Source organism: Lepus europaeus, unplaced genomic scaffold (assembly GCF_033115175.1).
Source record: "Lepus europaeus isolate LE1 unplaced genomic scaffold, mLepTim1.pri SCAFFOLD_254, whole genome shotgun sequence".
Classification (NCBI taxonomy): domain Eukaryota; kingdom Metazoa; phylum Chordata; class Mammalia; order Lagomorpha; family Leporidae; genus Lepus; species Lepus europaeus.
In genome coordinates, this window is record NW_026909137.1 from 151,700 (window position 1) to 173,852 (window position 22,153).

Sequence of the window (22,153 nt, forward strand, 5' to 3'; positions counted from 1 at the left end):
AAAGCAAAGTCTTTTCGTTAGGAAAGTGCATAAAATATCATCTATACAAACAGAAATATCCTGTTTGTTTGTCGCAGTTCCTCCAGCTGTCTCCCTAGAAAATATGAATGTGTAGAGCTGCTGTCTCCATGTGAAACCAATTAGTGATTCCAAGCACAAAATTAAATGTTTCCTGATAAAAAACATTCAAAACAATAAAGACCGTGGATAATATCAGGAATAAGCAAACACAGAGGCTGTAGCAATATCTGGGATTGAGTTAGCCAAAACAAAACCGGATATTTCCGGTTACATCCAGTAATATCCGGTAAACTGATGTGGAATTCGTATGCAATTTTCGGAGATATTCACAATAAAAATGGTTTTGGAGAAAAGCAAAGTCTGTTTGTTATGCAAGTGCATAAAATGTCTTCTATACAAACAGAAATATCATGCTTCTTTTCCGCAGTTCCTATAGCAGTCTTCCTAGAAAATACGAATGTGTAGAGCTGGTGTCCCCATGATGAACAAATTAGTGTTTCTACGGTACAAAATTAAATGATCCCTGATAAAAATATTCAAAACAATAAAATCCATCGATAATATCCAGAAAAGAGAAACACAGAGTTTTTAACAATATTTCGGATTCAGTTAGCCAAAACACAACCTGATATTTTGGTTTTCATCCAGTCATATCCGGACAACATGGTGTGGAATTCATATGTAATGAACCAAAAAAATCACAGTAAAAATGCTTTTGGAGAAAAGCAAAGACTTTTCGTTAGGCAAGTGCATAAAATGTCATCTATACAAACAGAAATATCATGTGTGTTTGCGGCAGTTCCTCTAGCTTTCTCCCTAGAAAATAGGAATGTGTAGAGCTGGTGTCTCCATGTGGAACTAATTAGTGATTCCAAGCACAAAATTAAATGTTCCCTGATAAAATCATTCAAAACAATAAAGTCCGTGGATAATATCAGGAATACACAAACACAGAGGCTGTAGCAATATCTGGGATTCAGTTAGCCAAAGCAAAACCGGATATTTCCGTTTACATCCAGTCATATCCGGTAAACTGGTGTGGAATTTGTACGCAATGGACAGAGATATTCACAGTAAAAATGTTTTTGGAGAAAAGCAAAGTCTTTTCGTTAGGCAAGTGCATAAAATGTCATCTAACAAACAGAAATTTCATGTTTGTTTCCCACAGTTCCTCTAGCTTTCTCCCTATAAAATACGAATATGTTCAGCTGGTGTCTCCATGTGGAACGAATTGCTGTATCCAAGCTCAAAATAAAGTGTTCCCCGATAAAAAACATTGAAAAAACTAAAGTCCGTTGATAATATCAGGAATACACAAACACAGAGTCTTTCACAATATTTCGGATTGAGTTAGCCAAAACACAACTGGATATTTCCGGGTTCATCCAGTCATATCCGGACAAAGTGGTGTGGAATTCGTATGCAATGGACCGAGAAAATCGCTGTAAAAATAGTTTTGAAGATGAGTTTTGGAGAATAGGTTTATAGATGAGTTTTTTTTTTTTTTTTGAGCCTGTTTTTGTTTTTACTGGAGGCTCAGGTGGTACATGACAGTTCATAGAATGTCTTACGATGTAGGGGCTCGAGGGAAACAAAAAATAAACTGTGGTGGGAAAGAAAAACAACCCAGAGAAGGTAAGAGCTGGCTGGTTCCTTCTCAGCCCGATTTAGGGGAGGGAGTCGACACCTCTGAAAATAAGAATGGATGCCTTCCTTCAACCCTTGGTAGGGGAGAGGGGAAGAACGCAAAAGGCTGTAGCTTTGGCTCTCCTGAGTCTCAGGGAAAACGGAAAAGCTGTTGTTTTCATGTCATGAATTATGGGAAAGGGGGGAGGGGTACTGGGTAGGGTACAAGTCAGTTGGAAAAACTGGCAGATACCAGATGGTGGCTGGGTGTCCTGAGTTGGAATCACTCCAGCATGGTGGGGGGGGGATCCCCACTGTTGATGGGGGCTGAGGTCTCTGGGGCTGTGGGCTGCCGGGGGCCAGGGGGCTGCTGCCATCGCCGCTGGAAGTAGGGGCGGTTTCGTGGGCGCTGGGGCTCAGGCCAGGAGCCATCAGTGGGGCCTTGGCTGGGCTTGGTCTCACCATCCCCACCTTCTGTGGTAGGCTGCTGGGGTGGCCTCGGGCGGAAGGGCCTGCGATATCTGGGCCGGAATCTGGGTGGGGGCACCCGCTCGTCTCCCTGTTGTTGGTCCCCCTCCAATGGGGCTGTGTCTTTGGGCTCCACCCCATCAGTGCCCTCTATCGGCTGCTGCTGGTTGGGGGGCCGCGGGCCTCGCACAAACCGCCTGCGGTAGAAGAAGGGTGGTGGGCGCCGCTGCCTGGGCCGCTGCCCGGAGTCTTCGGCCCGCTCTCCTTCACTGCCGGGCTCTGTCCCGCCGGAGGGCACCTCTGCCACCATGGGTGGCGGGGCAGCTGGGCGAGGCCGGGGGATGAAGCGGCGGAACCTGCGTCGATTGGGGGCATAGCGGCTGCCCTTCACCGGCACTCCCCCGGGCCTAGTTACATTAGCAGCTTCTGCGCCCTTCTCTCCTTCCACGACATCGAACTCCACAGTCTCCCCATCTCCAACGCTGCGCAGAAACTTCCTGGGGTTGTTTCTTTTAATAGCTGTCTGGTGAACAAAGACATCCTCCTTGGTGTCATTCCTGTTGATGAATCCGTAACCATTCCGGACGTTGAACCATTTGACAGTGCCCAGGACCTGAATTGCCAGCACCGGCTTGTCCGCCTGACTCCGGGCCGGGGGCGCGGGGGTCCCCGAGGCTGCCTCGCCGGGTTGCCAGGGGTGCGAGGGCCTGGCGCCGAGGGGGTCCCAGTAGCGGGGCCCGAGGCGGCTCCGCCCCCGCCTCCGCCCGCCCCGCCGCCTGCTTTCTGCGGCTCCCCCGCGGGCACCGGTACCACCACCGCTACCACCCCTGCTGCCGTCGCGGGCACTGTCGCCGCGGGGGCCGCTGTCGCCACCGCTGCCGCCTCCGCCTCGCTCATCCCGCCGGGTCCAGTACCGGCCCCCGCCGCCACCACCTCCACCTCCGCCGCCGCCGCCACCGCCCCCGCCCCTCCCCCCGGCTCGCGAACCCGCCGCCCCGCTGGGTCCTCGCGCCCTGAGCCTCGCCCGCAAGCCGGCAGCGGGCCCCGATCCGAGGCCAATCGCAGCCCGCTGCAGCGGCGCGCGCAGGCCCCGCCTCCTGGCCACCAGCCAATCCTAGCTCAGCAGCCCCCTGGCGCTCACGCCGGCCCCGCCTCCCGGACTTCGCATGGGGGCATTTTTTTTTTTTCAATAAACACGTAGATTTATTTTAAATCAGTTTGGTACATGATACAGATTGGTTTTGCAGTTTTTACTGAACTAAAATAGAAATTTCTAAATACAGCAGTGTCTGCCTGTGCAACAAACATCTGTAAGGTAAAATAAGGTATCTGATAGAACTACATCTGCATGAACAAATCAGATGAAAAATCTGAAGAGGTTTCTACATACCTTCTGGATTAAAAAAAAAAAACCCAAAAATTATTAATGGCTCAAGATACCACATCGCTAAAGGGGGGTGGGGGAGAAAAGGCTGTGAGTTCTGTTACAAGAGCTCATTTGTAGACCTGCAAACTCGACGCAATTTCATGTTCTGCTTTTGTTCTCAGAGCAGTGCTCAAAATTGGAGAAGCCTCAAATCAAGTTACGTTTTCACAAAATTTGCTCCATGTGTGGCAAGGAATTCATATTCAGGTAAGTGACAATTACACTGTAGCTCATTTTGCCACCTTGGGAAGAATGGAAATTCTGCATATTTTCAAATGAATCTTGTAGCACTCACTAAAAACTAACAGCCATGGCACCATAATAAATTTTGTGAGGTACCTAAATTACTACTAATGGAAACACAAAAATGTGAGGTAAACCTACCTTTCCCAAAAAACCTTTGAAGCCAGAGATTTTAAACAATTAAGGCACTTGAAAACATTAGGTGCATGTACAAATGTGCAAGTAAAACAAACTTCAGCTCTACCAGCAAGTAACAAAAGAAACAGTAAGTCTTCATTTAAGAACCTTTAATATCATTATCTAAATGCAAGGAGTTTCAGTTTATGAAACGAACCAAAGCAATCTGTCATTCCCTCCTATAAAATACGAAAAACCAAGTGCTAAACTCAGCCACTAAAGGCTAAAGAAACTAACACAATGAAACTTTATAACCTAGAAAAGCAAAAGTCCATTTTAAACTAAGTAAAGCCTCTGAATTAATCCAATGTGTCAAAGGCAAGAGAGAAGTTACCCTCTACAACCGGGGGCCTTGAAAAAACTAGTACTTTACGAGAAACTACAGAAATGAAAGTATGCATCCCTATTACATTAAAGGAATCAAAACCAAGAAGGGAGAGAAGAAAAAAAGAACAGTATATCCATTCAGAGACACCATCCTTAAAAACTCTACAATCTGATCAGCTAGAAATCCTTATGGGTTCTGAAATTACACTGGTTACATTTGCTGTCTGAAAACTTAAAATGATTGTCGCTTGTAAAGAGTAATTCTGAAACGGATTTCTTTCTTGCCTGACTTCTCTTAAGACTGATGGAAATTCTTTCAAGGGAACAACAGTGTTGGGATACTTTTTTGAAGCGTAAAGAAAAATAAAACTAAATGCATGTTAGCTCCATACTTTTCATTAGCCTCTAAGGCAAATATTGGGAGATTCAGTATGTGAATGTTTTCAACTTTGTATAATATGCTTTAGTTTAATTTCTCAGCTCTGAAACAAAGTAGGTATGTTTCAATTAAATATTAATAGTATGATATCTAAAAGCAGGTTTACGACTGCTCATTTCCAATTGCATCCTCAGACCATTTACCTTTCTTAACGTGAACGAAGACATCACAAACATTTTAAGTTACCTTCCAGTCTGTCTTGTAAGGCACTGTTCTCTATTTCTCAGTGATATTAGGTGCTTTACGTACATGAACAATAACCTGTTATACTTGGACGTCAATGGTTTGTATCCTTCCCATGCATTTCTTTTAATCTGGAATGTAATTCCCTGTGTGGCATCTTATTTCTAATGTAGAAAAAATAACTTATCAAGCACATTTTTGAGTCTAAGGATACAATTCAGTTCTACTAGATGTATACATTTATTCTGAAGTTATAACCAAAAATCCACCTGATTGATGCTCATTTGGCACACACTCTTCTCAATTCTGGTCACTAAATTATACCTTGGGTTTAGATAAAAATAATGCAGCTCTGAGGTTTTAAGATGACTAACCTGCCAAGACTCGTGCGGCTGTCTGCAGGACAGCATTTTCCATCACTTACAGAAAGTTACATTTGGCATGTCAAGGAAAGAAACATAATCCCACAGCAGCAGCCATTGAAAACAAAAGAAGACAGCCACAAGGATTCATGCAGAATATTGTAAATATTCCTGTTGAGCAAATGGTTTAACTGGTTTTCTTCAAGAACGATGCTCCGTAACATCCTGTATGCATCCTCTGGAAATGGAACGATGCTAGACTAGTGTCTTCCACGTGGGACTTCTTCAAAGAAGACAGTATTTTGGTTTCAGTGGGTTATGCAAACGAATCGCCGGTCCTTGTTAAGTTAATGGGTCCGTTTACAGAGTGTGGTAATTTCGTTCTTTAGATTTGCAGAACTTGTAGAGAAAGAAAATTACAGCCTGCACACCCAGGACAAGGACGATTCCTCCAATGAAGCTGGCTGCATCAAAGGTAGACTTCCGCCCAGGTGATGAGGTTGGGGTCAGAGTGGTATTTGCCGCACCTGATGTAATAACTGTGGCAGAAGTTGTAGGCAGAGTTGTGGTTTTAGCTGTAGATGTGGTTGGCACCAGAGTGGCAGTGGGCACAGAACAGAACTCTGTGCTGTTCACCACGCTACACTGAACTGTTGAAATATGTGAACAGTAGCTCTTCTTCACATGGGAGACCAGGAGGAAACACCTGGCTCTTAGCTTCGGATCAGCGCAGCGCGCCAACCGTAGCGGCCATTTGGGGGGTGAACCAATGGAAGGAAGACCTTTCTCTGTCTCTCTCTCACTGTCTAACTGTCTAAAATAAGTAAACCAGGCTGCAAATTCTTAAAGGAAGAAAAGAAGCAAAGTGGCAAACAACAGGTTGGGTGTAGAAGGAAAGTACCTTCATGTAGTGCAAGGGCATGCATGATGAATCCACAGCTACAGGACACTCAGTGGTAAAAACGTTGAAAGCTTTTCCTCTGAGATCAGGAACAAAACAAGATGCTCACTCTCACATTTCTGTGTGATAGTACTGGAAGTCCTAGCCAGAGCAATTCAGCAATAGAAAGAAAGAAAGGCATCCAGATTGGACAGAATGAAGTCAAACTGTACAGATAACATGATCTTATATGGTGAGAACACTTAAGAGCCCACTAAAAATCCTAACAAATTCAGTAAAGTTGCAGGATACAGAATCAATCTGCAATAGTAAGCTCAATTTAGCTATTCCACAAAGTCCATATATCTAAACGTCATATTGTGATGAAGAATTCAATTTTGATTAATTTAAAATTAAGTTTCCTAAAGCAGAATTACAGAGCATAAGAAAGGGTGTCAAAAGAAAGGTGGGTTTTGCGAATAGGGGAATACCTCATTTCAGACTGCGAGCAAACATTGGCTTGGAAGAGACACCAGCCATCCTTAGCATTCACACAGGTTGAGGGAAAAGCAGAGGAAGAAAGCAGGGAGCAAACAAGTGAGTTTATACATCTTCTTGATGTGTTTGACTGAGGTGGTGCCAGTACATCATTAAGAGTGCCAAGAACATTGCTTCTCAAGTCCTATTTTGAAGGAATTCTTTTATTTGGGTTTCCCATTTGGTCAAACTCTTAACATGAGCAATTCATATTATCCATAATCTTGGTAATTTCAATAATAAAAAGAATACTCCTTTGGAATAGATGGCTGTGGATTTCCCAAGGGAATTTTCCATCCTGGAACTGCCTAAAGTCTTTGCCACTCTACCAAGTTATTGTCAGTTTCTTCAAAGGACTAACCTTGGCTCTAGAAATTGTATGGTATTAGACTAGATGGCTATTTGCCAACCCTAGAGTTGTTTTGAACTGGGTCCTAGGTTCTTCATTTCAAAAGCTATGAAAATCTAAAAGGTCATAAGCCATATAGACTCTGTAGCTAGAAGAAACTAGCAAATTCTGGTTGCTAGATATTGTAAAAAGTGCTTAACAGTATTTTTTCCCATTTTGTCTTATTTCAACAATCTTTTTTGATAATAGGAAAGAAAGCCACAAAAATATTGATAACGGGGGGCCTGCGCTGTGGCATAGTGGGCTAAGACTCTGTCTACACCACTAGCATATGGTTACTGGTTCGTGTCCCAACTGTTCCTCTTCTGATCCAGCTTTTTGCAATGGCCCGGAGAAATAGTAGAAGATGGCCTACATGCTTGGGCCCCTGCACCCATATGGGAGACCCAGAAGAAGCTCCTGGCTTCTGGCATCAAATCGGTCCAGCTCTAGTCATTGTGTCCATTTTGGAGAGTGATTCGGCAGATGAAAGACTTACTCTGCCTCTCCCTCTCTTTAATTCTGCCTCTCAAAAAAACTTAATTAAAAAAAGTTATAGGTAACATGGTAACAGTGATGGCAGATTATGGTCCTGTATACCATGTAGTAGATACTATGGTATTCTTTTATTTTTCTAAAATATAACATATCAAAACCTGAGAAGTGACTAAAGTCCAATGTAAGGCCATCATGTTCCATAGTAAAATCATACACTTGAACACTTCAAGAAGATGAACAACACTGGGAAAATGGTCAAATATACTCGAGGTAGACATTTTGAATATATTAATGCATAGTGAAAATGCTCAAATATATCCAAAACTTATTTTCAAAAATATCTCAAGCCAGAAAGGTACCCACAGTGTTTTTAAAAAGGAAGAAATGATTGCAATGTTTACTAAACTATTTCTTTATAAAGATGAATGTACTAAAACTACACATTCCACTTTAGCATGTATAATTGATTCAAAAACCTAGAAAACTGACAAAATTTTAGTAAGATTTCAATTTGGAAACACAAATCTTTATCATGGTTATATCTGAAGGAGAATTGAACAAAATTATTTCCATGTTTAATTAGGACAACAAATATAAATGAATAACCTTTACTTCTCTGGTAAATGAAGAATCATGAGAAGGAACCAACAAATGTAACACAAATATTAAGTATGTTACTGACAAAGAATTGGAAAATCTTAGAATTGAAACCTTGTTTGGTTAAAAAAATAAATAAAAGATAAAAAAATGGGGAGGATTTTTTTTTTCATTTTTGTAAAGATTTATTTGGGAGGTAGAGTTACAGACATGTCGAGAGAGGGAGAAACAGAAAAAGGTCTTCTGTTCACTGGTTCATTCCCCAGATGTCTGCAATGGCTGGAGCTGGGCTGATCCGAAGCCAAGAATCAGGAACTTCTGGGTATCCCATGCAGGTGCAGGGAACCAAGCACTTGGGCCATCTTCTACTGCCTTCCCAGGCTATAGTAGATAGCTGGTGCCACTGGCAGATCCTGAGGAGTTACCCCGTTCCAGCAACTGCTCGTGGGTTCAGCCCCTGAAGCCCCGAGGGCCAGGGTGCCTCGTGCTCCGCCCATGCCTTAGTAAGTCCCTTCTTTTCCAGGGTGACCTCCGGCGGATGTGGTCCGAGCCGTTCCACTCCAAGTCCAGCAGCTCGCGCTTCCTTGTGGGGGAGCCGGAGAGTTGACTCTAAAAACCGGACACGGCGCGTGGAGTCGGTCTGGAACTTGTGAACACTACAGATGGAGAGCGAGCAGACCGAGGCTGCTTCAGGGACCGGCTTCCTGCGGGGACTCCGTTTCAGAGACCCACAAATGGAGCCTCCGCATCTTCCTGAGCAGCCAGCCCTGTCTCCGGTTGTCATCACAAAACCAGATGTCTACAAGAGCCCAGCCTCAGATACCTATATAGTTTTTGGGGAAGCCAAGATTGAGGACTTATCTCAGCAAGCACAGCTGGCAGCGGCTGAGAAATTCAAAGTTCAAGGTGAAGCTGTCTCAAACATTCAGGAAAACACACAGACTCCAACCGTACAGAAGGAAAGTGAAGAGGAAGAGGTCGATGAAACAGGTGTGGAAGTTAAGGATATAGAGTTGGTCATGTCACAAGCAAATGTGTCAAGAGCAAAGGCAGTCTGAGCCCTGAAGAACAACAGTAATGATATTGTAAATGCTATTATGGAATTAACAATGTAACCATCTGAAAAACAAGGATCTTTTTTGGTGTTTCAAAGAGTAACTGCAGCTTGGTTTGAAATTTGTACTGTTTCTATAATTAATAAAGTTATGGCTTCTTGTTGGTGTTTTTTTTGTTTGTTTTTTGTTTTTTTTTTTTTTGGGGGGGGACCACACAGTTTATTGTTTTATTTGTTACTAAGTGCAAAACAGATTACAAAGAAATAAAATAGTTCCAGTTCATAATTTTCTACCCATGGTACCTGACTTGCCTGGCTCCCAAAGCCTGGGGAGGGGAGGAGGGGACCAGGAGCTGGGGATAGACCTCACTCCTGTGCTCAGAGGAGAGGATGCGTGCTGGCTACTCCACAAATAGGCCTTTTGTGAGCCAGCACCTCCCACCCTCCCAGGGCCCCTACCCTGCCCTCCCCGCATTTTTTTTCCAAGGAATTTATTTAATTAGACTTTCAGAGGGCTCTAAGAATCTGCATTTTTCACAAGGACCCCAGATGATTCTAGGTTCTGATTGCAAGTATAGTTTAAGAAAGTAATTTTAATGTTCATTTGTGTCACATTACATAAACAATAAAATTAAATTATAAGTCATGTAATTTAACTTCTTTACATTAAAAGATACCTAAATACAATATGGTTCAAAAATGAAATCATATGTAGTTCAAAAAGATGCTAAACCAAAAGCCGTACAATGAGAAACATTAACAGCAAATGCAAGTACAAATGAAGATATTCCTCTGAATGCACATTTCAATGCGCATCAAAGACCACCAATCTTTTTGTCCTTTTCTTGTACATTATTCTGTATCCACATTCTCTGCATCTGATTGGATCCCTGGATTTTATTTCATTTTCGGTGTGACATTCTCCGCAAATATATATCATTGGCTGCTGCTTCTAGATCACACAAGGGATTTGTAAGGCATCTTCACTCTGCATGGAGACCTCAGTCTTCTGACTAAAGGCTGTCAAACTCCAAATGGTTGTCAGACAAGGCTTCCAGCCCATTCCATTGGACGACCTGAGCAGCCCTCTGGACCGAGCAGGACAGTCTTTCCAAGGCTACTGTTGCACACCATAAGACATATAGCAAGAGGAAAATACACAAATCCTCCTCAATGCCCACATGCCAGCTTTGAAGAAGTTACAGAAAACGGAACTCCATCCATAATCCCAAAGAAGAATTTTGGGTATTACCTCTTGAGGGGGAATGTTAGGTAGGAAGTCAGTTATGACCTTATGTGTGTGTAACAGGCCTAAAGAGAAGACATCTCTGTCCAGCATATGCATCTGCATCTCAAAGTCATCCCAATAATGTTTCAGGGGCAGCCTGGCCCTCACATACTGCCCTGCGCCCTTCTACATGATAACCTGGAGGTTCCCACCCCTTCTGCCTGACAAGCTTCCACAATCTCCCAGGTGCAGCCTAGTTTCTGCATCTCCAACACCCTATTCCCTTCCTCCTGTCTGGTAACATTTGCATCCATAAAGTCCTTTGTGTCAGACCTTCAAGAGAGGTTTTTCTACTTACATCCAAAAAGACCTTTGTTCCAAGAGGAACAGAGGTGGGGAAACAAGACCCATCTCCTTAAAAACCCCAGCCTCAACTAGACTGTGTGCTCAGCCCTCTTCATCTTTGCTGAGCTGCCCGCCTGACCTGGTCAAGTGTAATCACTCTGCTCAACATGTAAGCTCCATACTTACTCCACCACAGTCTCACAGGCTCTGTATGGAAAGGTGCCCATCCATCCTTACAGATGTTCCTTACCTAATAAACCTGACTATTTTACCTCCCACTAAAAAAATAAAAAATAAAAAATAAAAACACAACAAATTGGAGTTTTATGCTTAGAAAACTACAGGCAACATGACCAAGATGAATTTTTTCTGTTTTGGAAAATGAAATGTAACCCATATGTAGAAAGGACAGTTTTTCATTCCATAAAAAATGAGTGTGACTGCGAAAAAAATAACATTCAAAGATTAAGGATATCACTAGTGTTCAGATAAAATGAAAAAAAGTGAAAAATTATTCTTTTTAAGAATAATTATCTCTAGATACTCATGGTATAATTCCTTTCCCTTATATTCTACCTCATATTTTATTGTGGTTTGATGCAAAGCAATTAATAAGCTTCCTTCTATACGTCTTTGCTTATTTAAGTATTCTTCCTCTAGTTTTCACAAAGAAGCCTTTACAATCCGTTGGCTACTCCATGTTTTAATTTGTAACTCTTAATTCAGTTAGAGCATTGTTATTTCCAAGTTCCAACAGCACGTAAAAAGGAAAGATTTAAATTTGGCAAAATAATCTAAGTTAGATGTAAACTTTATAGAAAATAAAACCTGAAATGACCAGAGTCCCTATTTTGGTTGTAATAGATTGCATCATAATGACCACAGTGAAAATAATAGATTTTCCAGAAATTGAGTCTCCTCTAGCAACAGTTCAACAAATGCATGCAAAGGTACATCTGTGAAATGAATCTGCCATAGATTCATTCTTATTACAGAATAAGAATTTTTTTAAAGAGGGCTAAAAATGTTTTAATTGTTGAAATACACTGGTGAACACAGCGATCTACACTGCAGTACTGAGCAGATACACACAACATGATCAAACTAAGGACTTCCCAGACAGCCCACGGGGTCATCATCCATAGGGCCCTGAAAGCTGTCACAGTCACGCCAAGGTGGAACGGGAGACTGACGTCCACGAAGCAGCCTGACTACAGAAAACAGGCGTTGAATCAACACGTGCATACTGCATGCAAATTTAAGTAGCTTTCCTTTGAATACTTCCGTATGAAATATTGTTCCTAATAAAGGAATTTCTTTGACATTCAAATAAAATTTGAAAACCAAATAGTAAAAAAGAGGGAGGGATTAATAAGAATCAGTTTACCAATGTTATAGCTAAAAAGTAATGAGAAGTAGAAATAGCGAAAGAGAACAAATATATTACTTTAAGGAATTCATTTATAGTGGCTTATTATTTTTAAGTTATAAATAGAATAAGGATTTCATTATATAAAAAAACTATCAAAAAGTATCTGAAAAGACATGAGTTCTATGAACTGTGCTGGGTGGCCGAAGGGGACATGCAGTGGGCGGGGCGCGGCGGTCCGGGGGCACACAGCCACCTCCCAGATTCTCGCAGGTGGACCACAGGGAGCTCCATCAATGGATGTACTGTCTAATGAATTCCTCGTTGTTACCACAGCCCTCAGCCTGCACCTGCCCTTTGTTCCCCTCAGCGGCCGGGAAGCAGGTGGACGAGTCGGGCACCAAAGTGGACGAATACGGGGCCAAGGACTACAGGCTGCAGATGCCTCTCAAGGACGACCACGCTTCCAGGCCCCTCTGGGTGGCTCCTGATGGCCACATCTTCTTGGAAGCCTTCTCTCCAGTTTACAAATATGCCCAAGACTTCCTGGTGGCTATTGCCGAGCCGGTGTGCCGGCCAACCCACGTGCATGAGTACAAGCTAACTGCCTACTCCCTGTATGCAGCTGTCAGCGTTGGGCTGCAAACCAGTGACATCACTGAGTACCTCAGGAAGCTCAGCAAGACTGGAGTCCCTGATGGAATCATGCAGTTTATTAAGCTGTGTACGGTTAGCTATGGGAAGGTCAAGCTGGTCCTGAAGCATAACAGGTACTTTGTTGAAAGCTCACACCCCGATGTAATCCAGCATCTTCTTCAGGACCCAGTGATCCGGGAATGCCGCCTGAGGAACTCTGAGGGGGAGGCCACAGAGCTCATCACAGAGACTTTCACGAGCAAATCTGCTATCTCTAAGACTGTTGAAGGTGGCGGCGAGCCCTCCACCTCCCGGGCGACAGATCCACAGGGTAAATCTGACATCCCTACGGACCTGTTTGATTTCTATGAGCAAATGGACAAGGATGAGGAAGAGGAGGAAGAGACACAGACAGTGTCCTTTGAAGTCAAACAGGAAATGATTGAGGAGCTCCAGAAGCGTTGCATCCACCTGGAGTACCCTCTGTTGGCCGAATACGACTTCCGGAATGATTCTGTCAACCCTGATATCAACTTTGATCTGAAACCCACAGCTGTCCTCAGACCCTACCAGGAGAAGAGCTTGCGGGAGATGTTTGGCAATGGGCGTGCGCGTTCTGGGGTCATTGTTCTTCCTTGCGGTGCTGGGAAATCCCTGGTTGGCGTGACAGCTGCGTGCACCGTCAGAAAACGCTGTCTGGTGCTGGGGAACTCGGCTGTGTCTGTGGAACAGTGGAAAGCCCAGTTCAAGATGTGGTCCACCATCGATGACAGCCAGATTTACCGCTTCACCTCTGATGCCAAGGACAAGCCCATAGGCTGCTCCGTTGCCATTAGCACTTACTCCATGCTGGGCCACACCACCAAAAGGTCCTGGGAGGCTGAGCGTGTCATGGAGTGGCTCAAAACCCAGGAGTGGGGCCTCATGATCCTGGATGAGGTGCACACAATACCAGCCAAGATGTTCCGCCGGGTGCTCACCATCGTGCAGGCCCACTGCAAGCTGGGCTTGACCGCAACCCTCGTCCGGGAAGATGACAAGATTGTCGACTTAAATTTTCTGATCGGGCCTAAGCTCTATGTAGCCAACTGGATGGAGCTGGAGAACAACGGCTACATCGCCAAAGTCCAGTGTGCTGAGGTTTGGTGCCCAATGTCACCCGAATTTTACCGGGAGTATGTGGCAATCAAAACCAAGAAACGAATCTTGCTGTACACCATGAACCCCAACAAGTTCAGGGCTTGTCAGTTTCTGATCAAGTTTCATGAAAGGAGGAATGACAAGATTATTGTGTTTGCTGACAATGTGTTTGCTCTGAAGGAGTACGCCATTCGTCTGAACAAACCCTATATTTATGGACCCACATCCCAGGGGGAAAGGATGCAGATTCTCCAGAATTTCAAGCACAATCCCAAAATCAACACCATCTTCATATCCAAGGTAGGTGACACATCGTTTGACCTACCAGAAGCAAATGTCCTCATTCAGATCTCATCCCACGGTGGCTCCAGGCGGCAGGAGGCACAGAGGCTAGGGCGGGTGCTCCGAGCTAAAAAAGGCATGGTTGCAGAGGAGTACAACGCCTTCTTCTACTCGCTGGTGTCCCAGGACACACAGGAAATGGCTTACTCTACCAAGCGCCAGAGGTTCTTGGTAGATCAGGGTTATAGCTTCAAGGTGATCACAAAGCTAGTGGGCATGGAGGAGGAAGATCTGGCGTTTTCCACTAAAGAGGAGCAGCAGCAGCTGTTACAGAAGGTGCTGGCAGCCACCGACCTGGACGCTGAGGAAGAGGTGGTGGCTGGAGAATTCGGCTCCAAGTCCAGCCAGGCGTCACGCCGCTTCGGCACCATGAGTTCTATGTCCGGGGCCGAGGACACGGTGTACATGGAATACCACTCATCCCGGAGCAAGGCCACCGCCAAACACGTGCACCCCCTCTTCAAGCGCTTCAGGAAGTGATGCCCTCGCAGCCTAGCTGGCTGAACCCCGACCCCTGGCTCCCACACTGGGCAGGGATCTTGAGCCCATATCCACGTGCTGTCGTGCAGTGAGCCCAGCTGAGCCAACCCGGGTCTGCCACCTGCTGTGTGTTCTGCCCATGTGCTCATCAGGGCTTAAAAACTAAGCAGACTGTTTAGACAAATGGGGCATGGGTCTTTCCTGTATATACAAATTTGTAATGTGTAAGGTGTATTTATCTTCTGTTCTCCTAAAGCATAAACGGAACAGTTTGCAAAAAAAACAAACAAACAAAAAAAAAACTATACATCTATACAAATAGAATTATCATGTTTGTTTGCCGCAGTTCCTCTAGCTGTCTCCCTAGAAAATACGAATATATTTAGCTTGTGTCTCCTTGTAGAAATAATTACTGTATCCAAGCACAAAATAAAATGTTCCCCGATAAAAAACATTCAAAAAAATAAAGTCTTTTGATAATATCCAGAACAGAAACACAGGGGCTGTGGCAATATTTGGGATTGAGTTAGCCAAAACAAACCGGATATTTCCGGTTTCTTCCAGTCATATCTGGTAAACTGGTATGGAATTCGTATGCAATGGACCGAGATATTCACAGTAAAAATGGTTTTTGAGAAAAGCAAAGTCGTTAAGTTAGGCAAGTGCATAAAATATCATCTATACAAACAGTAATATCATGTTTGTTTGCTGCAGTTCCTCTAGCTTTCTCCCTGCAAAATATGAATGTGTAGAGCTGGGATTCCCATGATGAACCAATTAGTGTTTCAATGGTACAAAATTAAATGTTCCCTGATAAAAACATTCAAAACAATAAAGTCCATCGATAATATCCAGAAAACACAAACACAGAGGCTTTCACATATTTCGGATTGAGTTAGCCAAAACACAATTGGATATTAAGGTTCAATCCAGTCATATCCGGACAAAGTGGTGTCGAATTCTTATGCAGTGAACTAAAAAAAAATCACAGTAAAAATGTTTTTGGAGAAAAGCAAAGTCTTTTAGAAAGGCAAGTGCATAAAATGTCATCTATACAAACAGAAATATCATGTTTGTTTGTCGCAGTTCCTCTAGCTGTCTCCCTAGAAAATACGACTGTGTAGAGCTGGTGTCTCCATGTGGAACCAATCAGTGATTCCAAGCACAGAATTAAAGGTTCCCTGATAAAAAACATTCAAAAATAAAGTCCGTGGATAATATCAGGGATACACAAACACAGAGGCTTTCACAATATTTCGGATTGAGTTAGCCAAAACACAACCAGATATTTCTGGGTTCATCCAGTCATATCCGGACAAAGTGGTGTGGTATTCGTATGCAATGGACCGAGAAAATCGCAGTAAAAATAGTTTTGGAGAATAGCAAAGTCTTTTCGTTAGGCAAGTGCATAAAATGTTATCTATACAAACAGAAATATCATGTTTGTTTGCCGCAGTTCCTCTAGCTGTCTCCCTAGAAAATATGAATGTGTAGAGCTGGTGTCCCATTGATGAACAAATTAGTGTTTCAACGGTACAAAATTAAATGTTCCCTGATAAAAACATTCAAAAAATAAAGTCCGTGGATAATATCAGGAATAAACAAACACAGAGGTTTTCACAATATTTCGGATTGAGTTAGGCAAAACAAAACTGGATATTTCTGTTTTCATCCAGTCATATAAGGACAAAGTGGTGTGGAATTCGAATGCAATGGACAGAGAAAATCACAGTAAAAAAGGTTTTGGAGAAAAGCAAAGTCTTTTCGTTAGGCAAGTGCATAAAATGTCATCGATAAAAACAGAAAGATCATGTTTGTTTGGCGCAGTTCCTCTAGCTGTCTCCCTAGAAAATACGAATGTGTAGAGCTGGTGTCTCCATGTGGAACCAATTAGTGATTCCAAGCTCAAAATAAAATGTTCCTCGATAAAAATCATTCAAAACAATAGAGTCCATGGATAATATCCAGAAAACACAAACACAGAGGCTGTAGCAATATCTGGGTTTGAGTCAGCCAAAACAAAACCAGATATTTCCGGTTTCTTCCAGTCATATCCAGTAAACTGGTGTGGAATTCATATGCAATGGACCGAGATATTCACAGTAAAAATGGTTTTGGAGAAAAGCAAAGTCTTTTCGTTAGGCAAGTTCATAAAATGTCATCTATACAAACAGAAATATTATGCTTATTTGCCGCAGTTCCTCTAGCTTTCTCCCTAGAAAATACGAATGTGTAGAGCTGGTGTCTCCATGTGGAACCAATTAGTGATTCCAAGCACAAAATTAAATGTTCCCTGATAAAAAATATTCAAAACAATAAAGTCCGTGTATAATATCAGGAATACTCAAACACAGAGGCTGTAGCAAAATCTGGGTTTGAGTTAGCCAAAACAAAACCGGATATTTCCGGTTACATCCAGTCATATCCGGTAAACTGGTGTGGAATTCGTATGCAATGGACGGAGATATTCACAGTAAAAATGGTTTTGGAGAAAAGCAAAGTCTTTCCGTTAGGCAAGTGCATAAAATCTCATCTATACAAACAGAAATATCATGTTTGTTTCCCACAGTTCCTCTAGCTTTCTCCCTAGAAAATAAGAATATGTTCAGCTGGTGTCTCCATGTGGAACGAACTACTGTATCCAAGCTCAAAATAAAATGTTCCCTGATAAAAAACATTGAAAAAACTAAAGTCCGTTGATAATATCAGGGATGTACAAACACAGAGGCTTTCACAATATTTCGGATTGAGTTAGCCAAAACACAACCGGATATTTCCGGGTTCATCCAGTCATATCCCGACAAAGTGGTGTGGAATTCGTATGCAAATGACAGAGAAAATCGCATTAAAAATAGTTTTGGATAATAGCAAAGTCTTTTCGTTAGGCAAGTGCATAAAATGTCATCTATACAAACAGAAATATCATGTTTGTTTGTCGCAATTCCTCTAGCTTGCACCCTAGAAAATGCGAATGTGTAGAGCTGGTGTCTCCATGTGGAACCAATTAGTGTTTCCAAGATCAAAATTAAATGTTCCCTGATAAAAAAAACATTCAAAACAATAAAATCTGTGGATAATATCAGGAATGCAGAAACACAGAGACTGTAGTAATATCTGGGATTGAGTTAGCCAAAACACAACAGGAATTTCCAGTTTTAACCAGTCATATAAGGACAAAGTGGTCTGGAATTCCTATGCAATGGACCGAGAAAATCACAGTACAAATGGTTTTGGAGAAAAGAAAAGTCTTTTTGTTAGGCAAGTGCATAAAATTTTATCTATACGAACAGAAATATCATGTTTGTTTGTCGTAGTTCCTCTAGCTGTCTCCCTAGAAAATACGAATGTGTAGAGCTGGTGCCTCCATGTGGAACCAATTAGTGTCTCCAAGCACAAAATTAAATGTTCCCTGATAAAAAACATTCAAAAAATAAAGTCCGTGGATAATATCAGGAATACACAAACACAGAGGCTGTAGCAATATCTGGGTTTGAGTTAGCCAAAACAAAACCGGATATTTCCGGTTACATCCAGTCGTATCCGGTAAACTGGTGTGGAATTCATATGCAATGGACTGAGATATTCACAGTAAAAATGGTTTTGGAGGAAAGCAAAGTCTTTTCATTAGGCAAGTGCATAAAATCTCATCTATACAAACAGAAATATCATGTTTGTTTGCCGCAGTTCCTCTAGCTGTCTCCCTAGAAAATACGAATATGTTCAGCTGGTGTCTCCTTGTAGAAATAATTACTATATCCAAGCACAAAATAAAATGTTCCCCGATAAAAACATTCAAAAAAATAAAGTCTGTTGATAATATCCAGAAAACACAAAAACAGGGGCTGTGGCAATATGTCTCCATGTGGAAACAATTAGTGTTTCAACGGTACAAATTTAAATGTTCCCTGATAAAAACATTCAAATCAATAAGTCCATCGATAATATCCAGAAAACACAAACACAGAGTCTGTAGCAATATTTCGGATTGTGTTAGCCAAAAAACAGCCGGATATTTCTGGTTTCATCCAGTCATATCCGTAAAAACTGTTGTGGAATTCATATGCAATGGACCGAGAAAATCACAGTAGAAATACTTTTGGAGAAAAGCAAAGTCGTTTCGTTAGGCAAGTGCATCAAATGTCATCTATACAAACAGAAATATCATGTTTGTTTGCCGCCGTTCCTCTAGCAATCTCCCAAGAAAATACAATTGTGTAGTGCTGGTTCTCCCATTGTGAACCAATTGGAGTTGCAATGGTACAAAATTAAATGTTCCCTGATAAAAACATTCAAAACAATAAAGTCCATCGATAATATCCAAAAAACACAAACACAGAGTCTGCAGCAATATTGCGGATTGTGTTAGCCAAAAAAAAACCGGATATTTCCGGTTTCATCCAGTCATATCCGGACAAACTGGTGTGGAATTCGTATGCAATGGACCGAGAAAATCACAGTACATATGGTTTTGGAGAAAAGAAAAGTCTTTTCATTAGGCAAGTGCATAAAATGTCATCTATACAAACGGAAATATCATGTTTCTTTGCAGCAGTTCCTCCAGCTTTCTCCCTAGAAAATATGAATGTGTAGAGCTGGTTTTCCAATTATGAACCACTTAGTGTTTCAACGGTACAAAATTAAATCTTCCCTGATAAAAACATTCAAAACAATAAAGTCCTTCGATAATATGCAGAAAACAAAACCACATGGGCTTTCACAATATTTCGGATTGAGTTATCGAAAATAAAACCGGATATTTCCGGTTTCATCCAGTCATATCTGGACAAACTGGTGTGGAATTCGTATGTAATGGACCGAGAAAATCACAGTAAAAATTGTTTTGGGGAAAAGGAAAGTCTTTTCATTAGGCAAGAGCATAAAATGTCATCTATACAAACAGAAATATCATGTTTGTTTGTCGCAGTTGCTCTAGCTTTCTCCCTAGAAAATACGAATGTGCAGAGCTGGTGTCTCCATGTGGAAACAATTAGTGTTTCAACGGTACAAAATTAAATGTTCCCTGTTACAAAACATTCAAAACAATAAAGTCCATAGATAATATCAGGAATCCAAGAACACTGAGGATGTAGCAATATCTGGGAGTGAGTTAGCCAAAACAAAACCAGATATTTCCGGTTTCAACCAGTCATATACGGACAAACTGGTGTGGAATTCGTATGCAATGGACGGAGAAAATCACAGTAAAAATGGTTTCAAGAAAAGCAAAGTCGTTTCGTTAGGCAACTGCATAAAATGTCATCTATACAAACAGAAATACCGTGTTTCTTTGCCGCAGTTCCTCTAGCTTTCTCCCTAGAAAATACGAATGTGTAGAGCTGGTGTCTCCATGTGGAAACAATTAGTGTTTCAACGGTACAAAATTAAATGTTCCATGATAAAAATATTCAAAACAATAAGTCCATCGATAATATCCAGAAAACACAAACTCAGAGTCCGTAGCAATATTTCGGATTGAGTTAGCCAAAACACAGCCGATATTTCTGGTTTCCTACAGTCATATCCGGACAAACTGGTGTGGAATTCGTATGCAATGGACCGAGAAAATCACAGTAAAAATGGTGTTGGAGAAAAGCAAAGTCTTTTTGTTAGGCAAGAGCATAAAATGTCATCTATACAAACAGAAATACCGTGTTTCTTTGCCGCAGTTCCTCTAGCTTTCTCCCTAGAAAATACGAATGTGTAGAGCTGGTGTCTCCATGTGGAAACAATTAGTGTTTCCACGGTACAAAATTAAATGCTCATTGATACAAAACATTCAAAACAATAAAATCCGTAGATAATATCAGGAAAGCAAGAACACTGAGGATGTAGCAATATCTGGGAGTGAGTTAGCCAAAACCAAACCAGATATTTCTGGTTTCATCCAGTCATATCCGGACAAAGTGGTGTGGAATTCGTATGCAATGAACCAAAAAAATCACAGTAAAAATTGTTTTGGGAAAAGCAAAGTCTTTTCATTAGGCAAGTGCATAAAATGTCATCGATACAAACAGAATTATCATGAATTATCATGTTTCATTGCCGCAGTTCCTCTAGATTTCTCCCTAAAAAATACGAATGTGTGGAGCTGGTGTACCCATGATGAACCAATTAGTGTTTCTACGGTACAAATTTAAATGTTCCCTGATAAAATATTCAAAACAATAAAGTCCATCGGTAATACCCAGAAAACTCAAACACAGAGGCTTACACAATATTTCGGATTGCGTTAGCCAAAACACAACGGGATATTTCTGTTTTCATCCAGTCATTTCCGGACAAAGTGGTGTGGAATTTGTATGCAATGAACCAAAAAAAATCACAGTAAAAAGGATTTTGGAGAAAAGCAAAGTCTTTTCGTTAGGCAAGTGCATAAAATATCATCTATACAAAGAGAAATATCATGTTTGTTTGTCGCAGTTCCTCTAGCTTTCTCCCTAGAAAATACGAATATGTTCAGCTGGTGTCTCCATGTGGAACCAATTACTGTATCCAAGCTCAAAATAAAAAGTTCCCCGATAAAAAAGCATTGAAAAAAATAATGTCCATTGATAATATCCAGAAAACACAAACACAGAGGCTTTCACAATAATTCGGATTGAGTTAGCAAAAACAATACTGGATATTTCCGGTATTATCCAGTCATATCCGGAAAAACTTGTGTGCAATTCATATGAAGTGTACCGAGAAAATCACAGAAAAATGGTTTTGGAAAAAGCAAAGTCTTTTCATTAGGCAAGTGCATAAAATGTCATCTATACAAACAGAAATATCATGTTTGTTTGCGTAGTTCCTCTAGCAGTCTCCATGGAAAATATGAATGTGTAGAGCTGGTGTCCCCATGATGAACAAATTAGTGTTTCTACGGTACAAAATTAAATGATCCCTGATAAAAATATTCAAAACAATAAAGTCCATAGATAATACCCAGAAAACACAAACACAGAGGCTTTCACAATATTTCAGATTGAGCTAGCCAAAACACAAAAGGATATTTCTGTTTTAATCCAGTCATAGCCGGACAAAGTGGTGTGGAATTCATATGCAATGAACCAAAGAAATCACAGTTAAAATGGTTTTGGAGAAAAGCAAAGTCTTTTTGTTAGGCAAGTGCATGAAATGTCATCTATATAAACAGAAATATCATATTTGTTTGCAGCAGATCCTCTAGCTTTCACCCTAGAAAATATAAATGTGTAGAGCTGGTGTCTCCATGTGGAACCAGTTACTGTACCCAAGCTCAAAATAAAAAGTTCCCCAATAAAAAAGCATTGAAAAAAAAAAAAAAGCAAGTCTCAGCAAATTCAAAAGAATAAGAATCATACCATGCAGCTTCTCAGACCACAAAGGAATGAAATTGGAAATTGGCAACTCAGGAATCCCTAGA

At 41.6% G+C, this 22,153-nt stretch overlaps 3 protein-coding genes across 3 annotated transcripts; 1 reads left to right on the forward strand and 2 right to left on the reverse strand.

Moving 5' to 3' along the window:
* Positions 1–1,827: 1,827 nt before the first annotated feature.
* On the reverse strand, positions 1,828–3,012 carry LOC133754627 (Y-box-binding protein 2-like). Its single transcript, XM_062185047.1, is given in 2 exon segments — positions 1,828–2,796; positions 2,799–3,012. Coding segments are annotated over 2 exon segments (1,080 nt in total). The 3' UTR covers positions 1,828–1,930.
* A 6,701-nt stretch (positions 3,013–9,713) lies between these two features.
* On the reverse strand, positions 9,714–12,044 carry LOC133754629 (DNA-directed RNA polymerases I, II, and III subunit RPABC4-like). Its single transcript, XM_062185049.1, has 2 exons — positions 11,928–12,044; positions 9,714–10,178 (listed from the first exon to the last, which is right to left on the reverse strand). Exons 1-2 carry the CDS (start codon positions 12,042–12,044, stop codon positions 10,032–10,034), a joined length of 264 nt encoding a protein of 87 aa, XP_062041033.1. The 3' UTR covers positions 9,714–10,031.
* A 493-nt stretch (positions 12,045–12,537) lies between these two features.
* On the forward strand, positions 12,538–14,949 carry LOC133754628 (general transcription and DNA repair factor IIH helicase subunit XPB-like). The gene has a single exon (XM_062185048.1). The coding sequence runs from the start codon at positions 12,610–12,612 to the stop codon at positions 14,764–14,766; it is 2,157 nt and encodes a 718-aa protein (XP_062041032.1). The 5' UTR covers positions 12,538–12,609; the 3' UTR covers positions 14,767–14,949.
* Positions 14,950–22,153: the final 7,204 nt, after the last annotated feature.